Source organism: Hippopotamus amphibius, chromosome 1, assembly GCF_030028045.1.
Source record: "Hippopotamus amphibius kiboko isolate mHipAmp2 chromosome 1, mHipAmp2.hap2, whole genome shotgun sequence".
Taxonomy (NCBI): Eukaryota; Metazoa; Chordata; class Mammalia; order Artiodactyla; family Hippopotamidae; genus Hippopotamus; species Hippopotamus amphibius.
In genome coordinates this window covers 213,388,592-213,401,112 of record NC_080186.1, presented here as the reverse complement: position 1 = coordinate 213,401,112, position 12,521 = coordinate 213,388,592, and the positions used below count along the sequence as shown (strand labels likewise).

At 44.6% G+C, this 12,521-nt stretch overlaps 1 protein-coding gene across 3 annotated transcripts in view; it reads right to left on the bottom strand.

The window, feature by feature from the left end:
• Window positions 1–246: 246 nt before the first annotated feature.
• SERINC5 (serine incorporator 5) overlaps window positions 247–12,521 on the bottom strand; it is an 86,905-nt gene continuing 74,630 nt past the window's right edge. For all 3 annotated transcript variants that reach the window (XM_057740358.1, XM_057740365.1, XM_057740376.1), the window contains exons 9-12: window positions 10,401–10,467; window positions 7,447–7,486; window positions 6,648–6,792; window positions 247–4,794 (exon numbers count right to left, since the gene is read on the bottom strand). In XM_057740358.1, coding sequence (XP_057596341.1) covers window positions 4,647–4,794; window positions 6,648–6,792; window positions 7,447–7,486; window positions 10,401–10,467 — 400 coding nt within the window. In that variant the 3' untranslated portion in view covers window positions 247–4,646. The remainder of the gene's footprint in view (window positions 4,795–6,647; window positions 6,793–7,446; window positions 7,487–10,400; window positions 10,468–12,521) is intronic.

The window sequence follows — 12,521 nt, the reverse complement described above, 5'->3', positions numbered from 1 at the left end:
TTCTCATATTTAATACAGTGTGTCATTATCATAAAAATAAGAAAAAGGAAGGAGGCTGCACAGGCTTTCAGCGAGAAAGAAGGCAAAAAGCTTGGGTTTTCCTGTTTGTATTTTCACTCTCTAGAACCAGAAAAGACTCTATGAAGCTTAAGAGAGAGAGAATTAACATCTGAAGACATCTTGGGAAAACAGTACCTGGAGGACTTTAATTATAAATGTATTCAACAGAAGAGAGAAAAGACAACATAGTTTTTAATTTTCAATTTTATTAAAGTACAGAGTTAGCAAGCTTTGAGTTTTCTACCTAGGAAAAGACTGGTCAACTTCAGCTGCTTCATAGAAAAATTAGCATTCAAAAAAACAAATATAAACCCATAGTTGCCTTTGTGACATAAAGGAAAAAAATAACTATTTTAAAAGTTACCAAAATTCCAACCATGTCTGAGACCATTATAAATTTCAAACAGCAGATTTACCACACATATTACATTTTCGAATTCTAACATAGCAAAACATAACCACATAATTTGGCTACATCTAATTATTTCTGAAAAGTTAAAAAAAAAAGTAACAAAGTTATGACTACAAAACTTTTGTAGTTTTTTTTTCTTTGCAAAGTAAAAAGACCTTAAATCTTTAATAAAGGAAAACAAAACGATCCTTAAATTTCTTATAAATATCTCTCAAAACATATATTACCCATCTGCTGCAAGTTTTCTTTACCTGAGAGAATTTCCCAGGATCCTTCGCCACAAAGGATTACCTTAAAGACTTCTTCCAACATTTTACTCACATAAATATGATTAAACACCTACAGAAGTGGATGTAGACAAATGCATTCTCAATCCACCCTTCCCCAAGTAGGTTTTTGCTGAAAGGATTTTGCTTTAAAAAAAAAAGAACACCTCTTTGGTAAAAGCCAAATATTTCCTCCTTTCAAAATGAACGCCTCTGCAAACGATTTACTGAGGAAAGGGAAAAAAAAAGAGAAAGAGAGGATGATCTTTAGAATGGCTGGCATTAATTCAAAAGATCTGCGTCCTTCAAAGTAGGTCCAACACTAGAGAGCGCATCCCTGCCTAAAATGCAAAACTGGATTAAAATGTCTCAGGCTCTACAAATGTATTAAAGATGGCAGGAAACACAGTTCAGGACAAAGCCAGAGGGATTTAGTAAATTAAGGAGAATACCCTACAGAGAATGCCATGAACCCAGGGGCACCGGCACTGTCCCTGACTAAGGGGGGCCCAGCGTGCTCTCTGGACACGTGGGGTCTTGGCTCAAGGTCACACTCTTCTTGGTTATAGCTAGAACCCCTTCTCACTTCCAAGAGGGGTAGGACATGAATGCACACCAAAATGAGATGCTCTTTAGAAAGGCAGTCAAAGGAGAAAAAGGCCTAGGCAGCTTAAATGCACACAGGCTCTGGAATTCCCTTTGCAGGGTAACAGGAAGCACCAACGGCAGTAAACTTCTGGCCAAAATTAAATACGCACACAACCTTAAAAAGGCAGAAGGTGACAATTTGGGGGGAATTAGCACTGCACAGAGGTCATCCATAATGGAGTCGCCTCTGAACAACTGGAAATAAACAATGGGGTGTGAGAGCTGACCATTCCTCATGAGCACCAGAACCCCCAATGCCCAGCAACCCCACCCTCCATCAGCCCACATGCACATGGCCCATCTACTTACTCTACAAAGAAGCTCCAAAGAGATCTGGTGAAGAATTCTTTCAAGCCATCTCCCAAGAAACCATGAGGACAAAAGCAAAACCAACGGATCGGTATTAAATAATTCAACCCACTAAGGACAAAGTAGGGTTTCCAAAGCCTTTGACAAAAAAGTATCAGATCTTCAGTCAGGTGACACACCTAGACATACACAGGGTCACTCCCAGAAGAATCCCTTCCCCTACTTAAGTGTTTTCACTCATGAAAATTGGGGGGTCGGGGGGAATTTCCACATCAGATGAACAGCATAGAGGAAGCATACAGTTTTAAAAAATCTTCACCTCTCATAGCTAAAGGAGTCTGACCAGCAGCTTCTGGAAATGCACTCTTTAAAATCATGTATAAAAAGTTGTAGGAAGCAAAAGTCTATTATTTTAAAAAGATTATCAGTGATTTTATCAAATGAACATCATCCTTACCAGCAACTCAAAGCAATTGGCACGTTTCCAGTTTCTTAAAACACAAAAATGTAGGTTTTTTAAACCCATGAATGCTGACTTACCACCTGAGTATTGTTTATTCAATTAATAGTCACTAAAGTTAATTTCTTATTTATATGCCCTCAGTCCTCAGAGAACCTCCACATCTTTCTTGATCATTTCGATAAACCTGCTTACATTTTCAGTTGAGAATAAAAATCAGAGTGACTGTAACTCTCCTTCCTGTGTCAGACCAGCCTTCAGAAAGGAGCATTATTAGGGCACTGAGTCTTAAGCAGCTGGAAAATGTGGGTTGGCTGTGGGGGGTGGGTGGCTAAGGAAGGAAGCCTGGCCACTGGTAATGTCCTTTCCTTTGTGTCTCCCTGAGTTTCTTTCTGCATAGAAAGGGCCCAAGGAAGGCCGGCTAAGGGCCTGGTCAGCTTGACCTTGACCTTGACCTGCCAGAAGGGCCGGTTCTAAAGTCACACAGCTGGCTGCCAGACCCCGCTAGACCCCAGCAGGAAGAAAACACAACGAAACCAGTGACTGACAGCACCTAGACTCTGGACCTGCCTCTCCTCCCGGCTTACCCGACGCCCCATGTCACTGCACCAGCCACTGCAGTGGCCTCTGCCAGGACGCTGAGACACACACAAGCCCACTTTCTCCACCCGTCCAACCCACAGAGCTCCCACTCCCACTGGCTTAACTGCGTGCTACACATGGTGGCCATTCCTTTTGTGCCTACAGAAGATCTTTGGACCACTGAGCCCAAAGAGCTCCTGGTCTGAAAAAAACCTGATAAAGTTTACAAAACAAGGCTCTCTCACACACACGAGTGCCTTTAAAAAGTGAATCTCCAATACTGTAAATAAGGCAAGTTCCTGGAGAAATCATCCGTTGTACGACCCTCGCCTCTCCCCCGCCCCCCGCCCAAATTTTTTGACAGGAGGGCAAAGGACTGAGTAGAAATGAAGAATTAGACTAATTTCCCAGGCCAGCATTCTGGCATACTGGAGTCCAGCTTAGGTGGGACTCAGTGCCTACAGCAGGGCACAGAAAGTACAGGCCAAATCTTTTCATCCTCAGACCCTCTCAGCCAGGGTGCTGAGAGGATTCTTTCCATCCGGCATGAAATACTGAGAGGTGCGTCCCCAGCGTGTCTCCACCGGGCTCTCTAACGCACTTTCCACTGCGTAAACCCTTCCCTGGGTGAGAGCATCAGCACTGAAAATGGACGTCTTGTTGGGCAGCTGCCTAGAGTCAAATCTCTCTTCGGTATCACCTTGGAAGTACGTGTTGTGGAAATTTCTGTGGCTTTTGCTTACGGCTCAAATACCTCCCCACCCACCTTTTCTCCTAAGTATATCTGGTCACTTCTACAACTTGTATAATTGGAGGCCTTACCTGGTTAGCCTGTGATCCTCACCTCAGCAAATCTACCCCCAAAATCATAATGGACGTTAACGGTGTGCTCACATTACAGATCTGGAAAACAAAAGCCCTTTTGCTTTTATCACTTCAAAGGCCTCAAATGGAAGAGAAACTGGCTGACTTCAGTAAAGGAAAGAGGGGTGCGGCAGGCTTCAGTCAAGAAGCAACGTCCCAGGTAAGGTCCTAAAGTATCATGACTATCAATCCACAAACAAGTAAGAACAACAGCAAAGGAGACACAAATATTGTCCTATAATCATGTAAGGAACACCATGAGCGAGAGTCATACTATCGCAGTAACTAGGATCAGGTAGTGATAATCTGGTAGGGGATCACGTGGGTGGTGATGACAAATTGTGCTTTTTCACATTATGACAAAGATGCTGAACCCAGAAGGGATGAGGGGACCTCCGGGAAGGGCAAGGGCAGAGTGAAGTCTGTGACTGCCAGCATCACAACTTCAAAGGGAAACATTTGGGGGCTGGGAGGAAACAGCACAAGGGTGGAGTTAAAAGCAGGTGCTTCCTCTTGTAGCCAATAAATACCAGGGAACCATGAGCAGGGGTCCCGCAGGCCGAGGTGTGGGAGAGGGGTCTGCCTTCTGCCAGGGGCTCAGGGCTCTGGATTTTCTCATGTCTCTTTACTTCAAGGATAGGAATAATAGGCCACACAATGTAAGCTTTTATCCCTGTGATAAGATGTACCCCAAACTCAGTTTTGGTAAAAAACATGCAGAAGGAAAATACCAGCCTAAGTACTATCCCAGTTTTTAGGGGTGGGACACATAGAAAATATATGATCACTCAGGATCAGCTTGGGGGAAAATTCCAGTTCTTTTGGGACAAACTGGTAGCTTCTTTTCAAATTTCAGAATCAAAAAAAGCTAATCAGGGGTTTTTTGTTTTTTTTCCCTCGAAGTTTTTTAGGCCCAGTCAAGCCAGGCAGGGGAATGCCAGCTTGTCACAAAGTACCAGTCGCTGCTCAGATTCCTGGGATGTTTGTTCAAAGGACATCACTTCCAGCCTGCAGGCCCGCTGAACCAAGGAGACTGCTCGGATCCTCACACAGAGAAGTGCGGAGCAGGTCGACAGAGGGGAGCGACCAGCGTACCCAGGTATAACAGCACGCATATCCAGCAGGAAGCCATTTTGACCCAGAAGATGGACCAGCTCCCGCTGAAGAAGGTTTCAATGTTGGCACTTTCATAGCTGCGGAAACAAAGAGACCCAGCCGTGGTCAGAGCACGGAGAGAACAGGTGGTAAGAAGGTCTCTCCCACCAAGTGTGTCACTCCTTGATTCCACTCCCTGTGGCCTCTTTTTTCCCTAGAAACTCTATTCAGATGTAATTCACACCCATTTAAAGTACATAGTTTTTATTATATTCATAGACTTGTATAACCACCACCACAATCAACCTTAGAACATTCTCATCACCCCAGGAAGAAAGCCTGCACCCTTTAGCTGCCCTCTCCTTTCCCTCCTCCTGCCAGCCCCTGGCATGCATGTATCCACTTTCTGTCTGTATGGCTTTGCCTATTCTGGACGTGTCACCATGCGTGGAATCATGTGGTCTCTCGTGACTGGCCTTTTTCACTCAGCATACTGTGTTCAGGGCGTACCCAGGCTGCAGTACGTGATGGTGCTTTACTCCTCTCTGTTGCTGAGGAATAGTCCATTGTGCAGATACAGCACCTTTTGTTTCTCCATTTGTCAGCTGATGGACATTTGGTTCCTTACACTTTTTGGCTATTACGAATGATGCTGCTACGAACATTTGTGTACAAGTCTGTGCGTGGATATATGTGTGTTTTTTTTTTTTTCCTCCTGGTCACATCATTAGGAGTGGAATTGCTGGATCATACAGTAACTCTGTGTTCAACATTTTGAGGAACTGTTTTCCAAAGAGGCTGCACCATTTTACCTACCAGGAGTGAGAGAGGGCTCCAGTTTCTCCATATCCTTGACATTTGTTATTTTCTGCCTCCATCCTTTCTTAAGCTTCCCAAGCCAAACTTTTCCAGGAGTTCTCCAGGTATCACTGGGAAGCATTAGAGGTTCTAATGCCCTCTTCCCCCTCTGGATATTTGGGAAGAATCTCCTCAGGGACACGCTCCCCATCACTCTATTTGAAACTGCTGCCCGCGCCATCCCCACGCCCACCAGGGACTCCTCATTCCTCTTCCTGTTTTTCTCCCCAGAGGCCATCACTGTCCAACTTGCGATATCCGATGTGGAGTGCCGTCTGTCTTCCCCATTAGAACATGGGCCCTGCCACCCACAGCAGTGTGGCCTGGAGGAGCCACTCACCTGCTTGTTGTATAATGAGTGTAAATGTCTATCCTAAGTTATTCTTATGTCTATCTTAGGTATGTCATAAAGTACAACACATTATGATCCAAGAGAAACTTTGAATCAGTCAAAGAAAGATCCAAAAGGAATCAAAAAGAATCTCCATATAGTGACAGGGAAGTCAGGCCCATCATGTAAGTTTAAAAGCAAAACAAAACAAAACAAAAGCCCTCAAAGGGAAATATGTGTAATCACATTTATGCTTTTAAAAATTAAATAGGCGTATAAATGCACAGAAAAGCATTGAAAGGATATATACCATATAGTTAGCAGTGGTTATGGGGTTGGCGGTAGGGGAGCCACTGTTACTTTTCATACTTCCATGTTCATTTTTTTTTTGAAAAGATGTTTCAAACTTTTGTAATGAAAGTGTTAAAAAAAAAAGTAGAAAAAAAGAGTATGTTCTCTTTGATTGCTTAAAAATTCCAAGTTCTTCCTCCATTACTATTACTATGTTTTCAAGACTGCCCATATGCCATTTACCTCCCATTTGCTTAAAGCTGCAGTAAGCATCACCAATTCCCAGCGTTAAAAGCATGCTGACAGACTGCCAGGAATTCAGACGGTTCCTGTGAAGGTGAGTACAGCAGCGCTTGGAGAAGTTAGTCGACTCCAAGAGATGTGATCTTCAGGCCATAAAGAAGAGGATGTTTTTAAAAGATTTTTTTTTTTTAACGGCTTCTAAAACATCTAAGACAACGGGCCACTCACTTGAACCAGTTGGTGACGGTCATCATCACGTAAAGGGAGGCCAAGAAGAACACAAAGTGGAAGTAGGCGTAGCTGTAGACGGTGCTGCTCTTCTCATCGTAAACGACCCGCGGGCCCTCTTTCACTTTCTGCTGCTCTGCAGTGTCTGTGAGCCACAAAGCAAGCACAAGCCCAGTGAGTGGACACTCGCATGCCTACCCGTTTTCCCAAAGCCACACTCGCTAATTTCCGTCCCAGGGGCTGTTGAGTAGAAAAGCTGTCAAAAGCTATTTGTACCCTCAGGCAATTTCATCTATGCCATAAGCCCCAAATCCCCACCTCACCCCAGAACCCTCTGTAACAGGATGAGTTACCTAATGTCACATTTATTTTAACAGAAGAGAGCCCACACAAAACTTACTATAAGCTCAGAAGAAAGTGAGAGAGCAGAGCAAGAGTTCGCAAGCCCCTGGGATGCTCCAGTTCATGAAGAAAAGTAAACTGGACGAAATTTTCCAAATTTTCATTCCTTCAAAAACTGTACTGCCTGCTTCTTGAAATCTCACTGTGTAATGTAACTTATATAAATATGAGCCAAAATATAGACTGTTCCTTGCCTGCCAGAATATCAACATAAACAAACCACAGCAACTCTTGGGGAAGAATGTATAAAGTATGTAAACAATAAACCAGCCCTGGAATAAAAGTTTCCTCTTGCCACTCAACTTATTTGCGCCTGAATTCCAAATGCCTACAGACTAGAGCTACAGGTCTGCAGGGCCACGCAGAAGGAGGCACAGAAGGAAAGTTGTCTACTTACCCTCTCCACCAGAGCCGAAGCAAAAACAACACCGGGCTACCTGCCAGGGCAAAACCAACAAAGTCAGGTGGCTTGCTTTCTGCTTCCCTAACTCCACACTGGTTGAGAATTAGAGGCCACCTATGTTCCAGATCTTCCCCGTCTCAACAATACCCCAAGCCCTGAACTGCACGCTTCATTCTTTTGAAAGGTTCTAAGTGTCTGTTCTTCCCAGACGCTCTGGGGGCTGGTGATGGGAAACACAAGGACATGGAGGTGAGCCATGCAGATCCCCTTCTAAGATGCTCCCTGAATGCTCTCTCAGCTACTGAGAGTCTCTAGATGGCAGCTCCAGGCTTTGCCCAGCTGTGAGTCGCCCTGCCCTTGAGCGAGCCCTTCCTTGGCAACCCACACGGAATAAGCGCTCACGGCAGGGGTGTAAAGGCACAGCCAACGACCCCTGGGGAACAGCTCTGATGGGTCATATCTGCTCTGAGTGCCCATGGAGTGAGCAGTGGCTCTGTTCAGCCGTCAGTGCCCTTCGACTTCACCCTCTGCCTCCTTCCACATGCGTTTCTCCCTAATAAATATCCTGCACATCAGGTCCTGCCTTGGTGGCTTCTTCTGGAAAACTCAACCTGGAACCCAAAGTGAAAGAGACAAGGTCCCTGTGCTCATGGAGCTCACTCCTGGTGCCCTGCTCCACTTGCTACTTCATGAAATCCTCTTCAGTGCCTGGAGCTGGGATCACTATCCTGTTTACATTTGAGGAAACTGCGGTCAGCAGGTTTAAAAATTGGCCTGAAGTCACAAAACTAGCTTAGCGACTGGGCTGGGACAGGAACACAGGGTGGGAACTCCAAGAGGCCACAGGCAGGATATGATATCTAGGAGATGGTGGAGCCGACAGACTCAGAAAGGGTAAAATTAAGGGACCTGAAGCCAGGAGGCCTACCCACATCTCATATTAAAATCAAGCTCTGAACTGGCTGCTTTATGGGGGCAGGAGTGCCAGGGACAGTGAGGGATGGGATGCTTTCCTTTGAAAAGTCTTTGTTTCCTTCAAAATGTTGTACCATGTTTCTGACCTACTTAAAACAATAAACAATTTTTTAAAAAAAGTCAGGTTATGAAAAATTATTACATGATTCCAAAAGGACTCTGGTAAACAGAACAAGAAATACTACCCACACCAAGACAGCCTGGGAAGTGCTGCGTCCCCGGTACCTTCTGGCTGAGAAGAGTTTTACGACAAAGGACAGAGAGCCAGGGGCAAGGACATGGGAGCTTGAGGCTTCATCCCATTTATACACCTCAAAGTCAAGCCCTTTTTCCTTCCTGCAACAGGGAAACTTGTCACAGAGGGATTGGCCTTGACAAAATCTGGGATCAAGTGATACAGTCGAAGATTCACTATTTCATTCAGTGGGCCCAAGACATGCTATGCTGGGGTCCCAGTTCTTCTGAAGCTTAAGTTACCACAAGAAATGGCTGTCTCTTTCAAAAAGTATATCCAGTGACACATGAGGCAAGGAGTTAACAAACCAACTTCCATCCTGCGTGCTCTCCTGTTCAGAGGGAAACAGTGGGGCTCTTTGCTTGGAATGAGAAGAAAAACATCCTCTTAAATCTAACTCCGAGACTTGCTGTTCTTTGCACTTTAACTGTGTACACACAATAGGGATATTGAAGGCAGAGCCGTCCAACCTCAGCAGGGGGTCACCCAGTCAGTGGTGAGAACAACTGCCTGCCTTCTAGAGCCATTCTCTTCTATAGAATAAGCAGTAACCTATTCAAACTCAGCACAGTTTTCTCCTTCTTCAAGTGACAGAGCTGGTGAATGTTACTGGCAGATTGACAACCCTTCATAATGGTCCACTATCTTCAGGTCAGGTGCAGGGAGGACCATGCCCAGAGACCCGGCTGCAGAACAAAGTGCCCATATCTGGACAGACACCAGGGCTCTTCCTCCACGCAGGGAAAGCTAGGAGAATGCAGCCAGAGGTCAGACACCAGGAGAGTCAGAGGCAGGGCCAGCAGAGAGCAGCCGAATCTTGGGCAGCGGTGGTTAGGAACACAGCACAGACTCTGGAGTCAGAGTGCACGATTTACACGCTGGCAAATCCGAAGTTTAAAGGACTTAACTTTTCTGTTCCCCCCCTCCTCTGTAAAATGGAGATAAAACCCTGCTTGGGTTTCTTTGAAGATTAAATGAAATCACAGATGTAGCACTTAGAACACAGCTAGTCTTAGCCATCACTAGAACCTCCTGTTCTTTCCACTCTTGGGGTCAGGGCTGAGTCTCTTCTGCCTGCTTCCATTGGATTAGAGCTTATGTGACCTTGGTGGATGTTCCACTGAGGGCCCAAGAAAAAGACTTTTGCACAAGAAAGAAAATGACGGACATTCTGCTAACCGAGAGGCATCTACTGACCCCCGTTTACGTCTACTGTTCACCATTCTTCACCTCACGAAATGCCCACCTGCTAAAGCTGCTGCAGTTAACAAGCTCACGTACAGACAGTGCCCAAGGGTGTGGCACAGAGCACAGGCTCGTTCCTCCCCTCCTCCTTCCAACAGCTCCCATATAACCTCATGGTAGTGTCACGTATGGAGAGCACAGAAGTACAGACTAGAGGAACGGGCTAGAAGTTAAGAAAACCCCCACGCATTCTGTTACGACAGAGGACGAGAGAAAAGAGCAGCCCGACAAGCTACCCAGGCATCTGGTAGGAGCGAGGCAGCTGGATGCCACACCAGAGGCCAAACCTGTTGGAGGAAAATCAAGGATTTATTTTAATCCTGTAGTATGTTCGGGATATTTCTTTTTCTGTAGGAAAATAGGATTCCTTCCTGAGGAGGAAAATGGGATCATGGAATGCAGACCACTGAAGATGCAAATAAACACATAAAAAGCCCTCTTGAAAAACAGGTCTTCTGAGATGAAGCAGGACAAGAAAAGGCAATGAACTTACTTCCAGTTCGGGAGCCGCGTACCGGCCCTGCAGAGCATCGGAACTCGATCTGGTCGTCGATGTCAAACTAAGAGACAAACAAATAGGTCAGCAGAGCATATTAACGAGTTGTATCATATCGAAGGAGGGAAGAGCCTCTTGGCCAAGGCTCCAATGAGCCTCATTCTAACCTACAGCTCTGTTTAAATAAAATCTACTTTAACATCCCACCTTATTCCAAAATTGGCGGACAGATTTGATAGCCAATATTTTTTTCCACCGATTGCATTAGATCATTTTATGAGAAGAGAAGTTTATGGGTAAAAAAAAAAAGTTGTTTTTTGGTCCTATTATCTTGGTTTTCACTGTTCATTTCTGCTTCTCCTCCCTCAAAGGCCAAAATTTTCAAATTTCACTTTTATCTTTCCCCTCCCTTTGACTAGTCTCACTTAGAAGGGATCAAAAGCAATGAAAAACTATAAATGATGATAAAATGCAAAGGGCATGAAAAGCAAAGGTCATCACTATTTTCAGTAATCAGCCTTTGGCAGAACAAGGTCTTCTGTTTGGAAATTCAGCATAGAGTAGCTATCAGTGTGATTTAAAAAACTTCTTCCTGCCACTTTTCCCATGCCTAGAGAGGTAAAATGTTGTAAAATCTGGCTTATGGGGGTTTAAAAAAAAGGTATTTTTCCAGGGGTTGGGGGGGAAGGACTATTTTAAGCAAATAGAAAAATATACAATATATATGAATAATCTTTACAGATTCATTTAGCAAACATTTACAGAAAGTTTGCCATGTGCCAGGCCCTATTCTAAGCACTGGGGACTCAGTGAAACACACAACAATCCCTGCCCTCCTGCAGCTCAGGCACTAGCCTGGAGGGGGGATGGGGAGGGGCGTGGCTAGTGGAGAGGAAGGAGTTAGCCGACTGGTTTCAACCAAATAAACCACAGGAGGCAACACTGCTGTCTCTGCTTATTCTCATCCTCTCTCCGGAAGAGAGACGAGATCAATGAGATGCAAATAAGCCATAAAAAGCTTTCCTCATAAAAAGGTCCTCTGGGATCCAAAAAGCATTGCTTCTTTTGTTGTCCACGCAAATCCAATGGCCTCACTTTCATTTCTGCTTTGAACAGATGGATGTTAATGGAGGCCCACTCCACTCCCACTTCCTGACGTTGAACCCGGTCTGAGGAAGGACAGGAACAATTGCCAGTGGCTGTGCCCCTGAGAAACACACACACCTTGCTCCTGCACTCACGGAAGGGCGTGCTACATTCTGCGTGTGTGAATTACGACTTAATACAGGATATCATCTCCATGGGGGAAAGGTAACTTAACTTTAGGAAGAGATCAATATCTGGAATTTTCATCTGAAAGATATTTATTCCATAAAAGGGTTAAAATAAATATGCCATGTCATAAATTCTTGGGAATAAAATGGTTCCAGAAAAGCAAAGCTTTTGATCCTGGCACCTCTGCCGCTTCACTTCTATCATCAGAGAGCACTAAAAGGAAAAGCTTTTGTTCTTACTTCTAAAAATACCTATAATCAGTTCATCATTAGTGACATGTGACTTCTATAAGTAGATGTTACCGTAAAATTAGGTCTTTATTCAGTCATGGCCTTAACCCACAAAACACTCTTCTCATAATTATTGAGAAAATATTGTTTTTACAAACTCTTTAAAAGCCTAGGAAATTCTTATTGTCTGCACTCCGCTATTACTAGGGCCCATCTGGTCTGCACAAGATAACAATTCCCGGATTATCCATAACCTCTTCCTTTCCAAGGCTAAGGCCTGAGTGACTTTAACCCCGTACTTCCTGTGGGGGCGGGAGGAGCCTGACAGCATTTGTTCGGGACAATGCTTCACTGGACAGAGAATGTCTAATCACCTTATTTGTTTACTATCTCAAGCCCTCACTCAGCAAAAGCTAGTAGCATCTTGCAGTTGTTGTGACAACCAAAAAAAAAAAAAGGAAAGAAAAAAGCCTCCCTGCTACCCCCAACCCCTCCCTACCTCTGTCATGCCTAGAACCTCGCATGTACAGGAAGAATGACTTGCAATGCAGACGCCCCTCAGCACCTGCTTCAGTTGTTTTGGAATCGGCCAAACTCCACTAGGTCACAGAAA